Raw genomic sequence first — 6,822 nt, 5'->3', positions numbered from 1 at the left:
GTGGTGGTATTCGCATGTATCTCCAGTCTTGGGTAGGAAGCAAGAGAGTGCTTCGCCCTTCACGTTTTAGGCAGTCTCATCGCCGTCGCCTTCGTCCCTTGCGACTTCCTCGTATTTCTCGCTGCACCTGCCTGCAACGCCGGGACCAGGCAGATGGCAAAACCAGCCCGGCCAGCCGCCATCCCTGCTCGCCGAAGGGCGCTTGTTGGGGTGGGCTGCAGGTCGCGGTCACGTGCGCGGCGCCTCGACCCCCTTGGCCTCTGGCCGCGGCCAGGGAAGGACGGCCCGATCTCCAGATCGATCCGACGTAGATCAGCCTGGGCCAAGCCCTCCAAGGGAACCCACCGCCGCAAACGCCGTCGGGCGACCGCAGCATTGACGTCCCGCACCGCATCGCGACAAACAACCCACGGCGCCGGCCTCGACGCCACGCCAACGCTGCTGAGCCCCGGGCAGCAGGATGTTACCAAATTCAACGGCGGCAGCGGAAAAATACATCGGAAGCGGGGTGGCCCCAATTATTGGCCTCGATTGGCCACAGTCGGGGCAGCAAAACCCCTCATACCGTGCCTACCACCTGCCTACGTACATAACCTACCTAGGCTACAAGAAGAGAAAAATACTTGGGGCAGGCAAAAGAGAAAAAAAAAAAAAAAAAAAAAAAAGTCCGGAGAAATAGACGAGCCGCCCGCCACGACCGTGGGGCTCACATCCCGATGTCTGGCCCCTCAAAGAGCCTAATATGCAGCCTCGACTTCAGCCAGAAGGACGCAGGAGAAGGGGTAGAATGCGGATCGTCAGGAGATAGTGTGGGTAGAGCCCGCGACAAGAATATCTCCCAAACAATCCCGGCCGCATCTCCTGGTCTCGACCGTGAGCCCTCTCGGGAAGGATAAACATACTCCAGGGCACGGGCATAGGAATAGGCATGGGCATGGGCAAGTTCCGCACACGGTCGCTGAAAACGGCCGCCGCCTGCACTTAATTTGTATGGCAGGCCACCAGAGAGCCCCAGCCGCACAGTGAAGCGCGCATCTGCGAGGATCCCGTGTCACCGTACTGGAGGCGGGTGCTTGGACAAGATCCCGCCGCTCATCTGTCCTGTAGACACTGCCCGGGGCCGGCTGTGTAGGTATAGGTAGCCTATGTAGCCACGTCAGACCTTGGAGAGCACGGGGGCGATACCTGCTCGGGTAGCTATGTTGGGTGCCCGGGCATGTACCTTGGCTAGCATCGGGCAGACATCCACCATCTTGAGCTATATTGCCAGCGCGTGGCTAACGGGCTCGCCAGCCAGACAAAGGCCACAAAGGCCACAGAATTTTCTCGGGCCGTCTTTTCACTGCCACATGCGAGAGCGCATGGCATGGTGGCATGGAGAGGGCCCATGTATTTGCATGTGTACCTGGCCGCTCGCGTATAGGTATTTGCATTTTCATGCCTGCTTGGCTGCCTTGGTTCGCGCGGGGCGTCTGTCCAAGGCGACAAGGATGAGGCCTCGAGGCAGGCGCAAGATTTCAAATTGGTTTCCCACCGCGGATGCATCATGATGATGATAGGGGGCAGCAGGGAAAGAAGGAAATGCCAGCCAGCCCATCTGTTACGGTCTACCTGCCTGCCTGCGCCTGCAGCGAGCCTGTGGGGTCCAACCCTCCCCTCCAAGTGCGGGACAAGGGCCAGCCTAGCCAGTCTAGCCAGTCAAGAAAGGCCCGTCGCGGCCGGGAGGGAGGGTATAAAAACTACCTATTGGATGTGGGTAGGGGAACGGAAGAAAGAGTGATTTGCAAAAAAAAAAACTCCCGTAACGCTTCCTCCTAGACGACCGGACATGGGGTGGCCGTGACGTGACTGGTCCGCGCCCGCTCGCCAAACCGTGGTCTGGGGAAAGCTTGAATATGACTGGCACACTGGGTACTGTACGACCACATGCTTTGCGTGCTGTCCGCCACCCCCTTCCCACACAGCCAACACAATTGTGGCCGATGAGGGAAGGATGGAAGGGATGGAGGGGATGGAGGGGATGGATGGATGGGAAGGGTGGGCATGGATGGATGGATGGTAAACCAGGAACTGGCGAGTGATAGAGGTGTGGTAGTGGCAGCCAGGAGTTTGGTCCCTCGTGGCCAACTACATGCAACTGCTCTGGATACGGAGGGTAAGAGGAGGCCGAGAAGACGTGAATAGCCGGTTGGCTGCCGCGAAGTGGCTTGGATGGGAAGATTCTTGCGTGAAGTCGGCGGCCGAGGGTCGAATAGAAGTCAATGAAATGGCAGCCGATAGATCAGCAATAATGGGTGATGAGAAAGAGTTGGCCCATTCAGCTTGCATATCGGTGCTTTGTGAGTCGTCTGGATGGAAAGAAAATAGAGGAAAGATACAGCAGACCCCCATGTACTCAAAGACCATTCATGTTGGAGCGGCAGACGAGGGGGGATGGATGGGCCTATGCGCTGCTTGCCGCGCTTCCATGCCGCCCAGCTAGTCTCTCCTGTACCACCCACCACGGGGCTTTCCAGTCATATCTGCTCAGCTAGCCCTGTCTCCCTCCCTCATTCTCTCTCTATCCCTTGGTCAGGAGATGGCGGTAGGCAAGAAAAAAAGACAGATAGACAGTACACACTGCACTGCCCCGGCAGAGATACCACACGAGCTTGATAACCCTACATCGGCTAATCTGCCCCATCTGGCTCGTCCTCGGAGAGGAGATCGATATCTACATGCATGAAAAAAATGCGGGCAAAGCCTACCACTCGGTGGGCAGCTTCGCGGCCAAGGGCTGCTGCTGCCGTGCCGCCCGGCCAGTGCGTGCGCCGGCAAAGAGCAGTAGCGTAGTAGGCCCGGGCTGGGCTGGGCTGGGGTTGAGTTTTTTTTTTTTACTCCCACTTGTGGTCATCATCGATCATGATCCCGGGCAATGCCGCAAGATTACTGTCGATGCAGTGGCTGGCAGGGTTGCACTGGAGGGGGGTCTACACCCCCTAAGGCTAACCAGCCCCTTTTGCACCCTTGAGCTCCGACGGCCGTCTCCCAAGAGAGGCAAGAGAGAAAGAAGGAAAAAAAGTCTCACAGTAAGTCATGGCTGCAAGCTAGCCAGCCAGCCAGGCCCCCCTTCTGGGACTGGCTGGGGTACTGCCTCTGGGGAAGAAGGTGGTGTAGGACACTGTGGCCGAGACGTCCTCGCGCACATGGCTAGTCCCATGCCATCCACCAGGCCGAGGCCTCATCAAACCATCTCACCACGAGGCCAAGTTTTTTTTTTCTCGGCTTGACTCAGCTCGAGTTGGAGCTGGCACGCTGGGTACGTAGAGGGAAGGTTCATCGAGATGGAGAGTTCATGTTCACGTCAAGAGTTCGGATAAGTCGCAATTTCGCGGACGACATCCCAGCCGGTTCGTGTGTGAAAAAAAAAAAAAGGGCAGGGCTAGGTAAGGGGGTAGGGAGTGCTTGCACCGCCAGCGTCGTCGCGCGGAACGGGACGGCTGTCTTCCCTCTGTCACTCCTGTCTTTTCGTCGGCAGGGCAAGCCAGTCGACCGACAGGCAGTGCCTCGTGGCAGCTAGCCGCCCGTTGTGAGGCGCACTCGCTTCTCCGTGCACACGTACACACGACCACGCGACCACGCCGTTGAATCTGGCAGTGGCCGTGCGCCGTGGGCACTCTCCTTGGCATCGTCTCCTCTCTCCTGTCATCCCGTCAGTTTTATTATTATTTTACTTTCTTTCCCTCTCTTGCCCTCGCGGCAACGACCCTGCCCCCCGGGCCAGGCTGGGTTGGTGCCCACCAAGCATGGACCAGGGCGCGGAGTGAGATACCGGGCGGCACAAGCCGCGGGAAAAAAAATGCCTAGCCCAGCCTCCAGGGCCCGGCGCCAGCGCCGTCGGGGTGGTTCTTGGTGGCTCTTGGTGGTGCGCGCGAGCGCGCGCGCTAAGATTGCCGCCCCCCAAGGACTGCCTCTAGCGCGGAACTCCAAGATGATGTGGATGTGGGTTGTGGGCTGCATATTTCCCAACTTCATGCGCCCACTCCAGGAGGCGGGCAGGGTGTTGCGGCCCCTTCTGCGGCGTGCCCTGGCGCCCCCTGGCGGATGGGTTTTCCCTCTCTCGCTCTCTCTTCCTGTTTTCATTTTTTGTTTCTTTTTGTTTCTTGTGTATTGGGCTATCCCTGTTGACCGCCACCCCGGTCATGGGTGCTGCACCTCTCAGACCACTGACATGTCATGATGGTTGCGCGCCCATGGACAAGACGAGCTCTAGAAAGAAAAGTGAGGGTGTATCGGTCGGTCATGGCGCCCCAAAGTCTGACGTCCGTTTTAACATCGGCTTAGGATTCCGTTCCTGGACGAGTGGCCGCCAGGCCGGGCCTCCTTTCGCCGGCGGGCAAGGGCGTTAAAGCTCACGCCACGCCATCATGCGGAGAGCACTAAGGAGCGAGCACCTACCCAATACGTCCAAGGCAATAAAATACCAAACCCCAGCCCTCTCTGCCTGCCGGCCTGCCTGCTCGCTGGTGGCCGCGCTGCTGAGTGGGCGGGCTGCCTGCTGGCACCAGACTGAGCCGACGGGTCAGCCGGCTGCCTGCCCACTGTGCTGGACAGTAGTCTGGAACCCAGTTCCCTGCTCGGTCGGGCGCCAGGGAGAAGGTCAGGGCCCCGAGAGCGCACCGCAGCGATGGGTCCCAGGGGCTGTCCAACGGGGTTTGCCCCTACAGAGGGAGCCGCCGCCCAGCGCTGGGTGTAGCAGCCGCCGCACAGTTACCCCTCTGCTGTTTACGAAGTACGACGTGCGGCGAGAGCGTGACCGCGATTGAGGCAGTGTCGAAACCTGCACACACACACGCTCACGCACTTCCCCCCAGGAGGTGGTGCCCCTAGGAGGTGGTAGTGGACGGGGCACGCCGGGTTCCATGTCATCAGGAGAAGCCGATGAGGCTGCACCTGGGCTGCACCGACAGATGCACAGCTCTCCCCACATCCACATTTCAGTCCATGGGGCCGTTTTCTGCCAGCTTCCACCAGTCGGCTGCCCGTATCCCGCCCCAGGCCCACCACGCCCAGCCACTTTCCTATTCCTAAACCACAATGCCCAGGCGCCACCTAGCACCTACCTATTTTTTGCACCTCCCCTTTCCCTCGACTTATTTTTATTTTTTGCTACGTCTCATCCCATCTATGCCGCCTGTCCCGTCTCTCCCATCGCGTCTCGGCCGAGTCTGCTCTGTGTCCACATGAGATCGGCGGGCGCGGTCAATAGATCGCCCTACTGCTGCGCCAGCGCGCTTGAACTCCGGCTGACAGTGATCCCCATAAAATGGAATATTATGGCAAACATTCGCTCGCTCCAGCCCGCGCCCGCTCCCTCCCTGCAGGCAGGGGGAGAAGAAAAAGGGCCGTGCGACTATCATGCATCCATTCTTCAGATCCGTCCTTGATCCATGGTCGGAGCTAAGCTAAGGGTACCAGCCAGGCTGGGGTGGTGGGCACCTTACCTAGCGTAGTAGGTGGCAGATACCTCCCACCCGTGCGAGAAATGTATGGCGTACCATGTACCTGCACACACACCGATTCAATTGACGGGTCGACACCCATCGGCTCGCCGGCCGACGGCGGAAAGGTCGGATCTGGAGGCTCGAAATCACCTTGTCTTGGGCCCCTGTTCCTTGGGCGTCTCTTGCTTATTACACGTACCTATGCATGGGGTTGTGAGGGGAAGTCTGGGAAGCCTGGATGTGGTCGTATGTGCACACGCATACGCACACCGACAGCCGCTGTCGTTCATGTCAAGAAGCCCAAGCATGAAGCTCCCAGCCGATGAACTATGTCATTCCCTTCACTTTCCTTCCCCTTATCCCATCATTTGCTTTTGATCTTTTTGCCTTTCGCAGTTGCGACATTCTCGCGCGCAGCCGGCAGCGCCTTGGAGGTAGGTAGACACCCCTTCGCCTCGACCGCACCCCTTGCCCCCCTTTTCGACAGTCCCACATCGCAAGAGGTCTCGCTTGCTGTGCCCGCGGGCGCTGGTTGCTGAGGAAAGTAGCCTGTTGGTTGCCTGCTGCGTGCCCGCTGTGGATACGCGGGTGACCTGGCTCTTTGTCTCCTTCCAGGATGGCTGTCTCCTTCCAGGGTGGCCGGGCCTAGAGTCAGGACGCCTTATCCAGGTGGGCCGGCAGGTGGGTGCGCCCAGTCCGAGGGAAGGACTGCACGCCACCTAGCTCACAGGGTCCCATTGACATTTGGCCCGCTGGGGACCCAAAAGGCACACCTGGCGACATGTGCCGCTAGACCGCTTCCGGTGCACGCTGCGTCGAGCAGGGGGACGGCTGCGAAGCCATGGAACCGTTTTTGCCCGTTGCTCAGGAGCTTGGGCGGACCGGCAAGGACGACGGAGCTGGAGCGGTTGCATCCAGCGCACTGACAGGAGGCGCAAGAAACCCGGCCGTCGGCAGGACTGTGTGACATCGAAACCCTCCCGATTTCACATCTCTGGTCGCATCCATCTGTCAACCAGCCGGAAGCATGTGCGAAATCGACTCGACCCAAGATGTTCGCAGAGGAACGGGAACCGTCGACTTGCCTTTTGTTGATAGGTCGTGTGGCAGGCTGGGTTCCGGGATTGGAATTTAGAGTGGTGAGTCGCCTATCGAGCCAACATCGACAATGCAATAAATAATAACCTAACACGAGTTAATATTTGGATTGGGGGTGGCAGTGGGGTGAGCGGTCCCGTCTGGGGAGCAGAGAAAAAAGAAAGAAAGGACAAAGGAAAAAAAAAAATAAACACAAAAAAAAAAGAAAGAAAGAAGAACGTAACGTACGACGACGACGACG

The 6,822-nt window shown here is 58.8% G+C and overlaps 2 protein-coding genes across 2 annotated transcripts in view; both read left to right on the top strand.

Annotated features, from left to right (window-relative positions):
* Window positions 1-985, top strand: part of GGTG_09989 (hypothetical protein) — a gene marked incomplete at both ends in the record, with an annotated part of 1,432 nt that extends 447 nt beyond the window's left edge. The window contains 2 exons of the mRNA XM_009227850.1: window positions 71-585; window positions 908-985. Of these exons, the coding sequence (XP_009226114.1) occupies window positions 71-585; window positions 908-985 (593 nt within the window). The remainder of the gene's footprint in view (window positions 1-70; window positions 586-907) is intronic.
* Window positions 986-4,406: 3,421 nt separating this feature from the next.
* GGTG_09988 (hypothetical protein) lies at window positions 4,407-4,902 on the top strand (the record flags this gene model as incomplete). Its single annotated transcript, XM_009227849.1, has 1 exon — window positions 4,407-4,902. The coding sequence occupies one exon, from the start codon at window positions 4,407-4,409 to the stop codon at window positions 4,803-4,805; it is 399 nt and encodes a 132-aa protein (XP_009226113.1). The 3' UTR covers window positions 4,806-4,902.
* Between the last annotated feature and the right edge of the window lie 1,920 nt (window positions 4,903-6,822).

Source organism: Gaeumannomyces tritici, assembly GCF_000145635.1.
Source record: "Gaeumannomyces tritici R3-111a-1 unplaced genomic scaffold supercont2.5, whole genome shotgun sequence".
NCBI classification, from domain to species: Eukaryota; Fungi; Ascomycota; class Sordariomycetes; order Magnaporthales; family Magnaporthaceae; genus Gaeumannomyces; species Gaeumannomyces tritici.
This window is presented reverse-complemented; position numbering and strand designations above follow the sequence as displayed.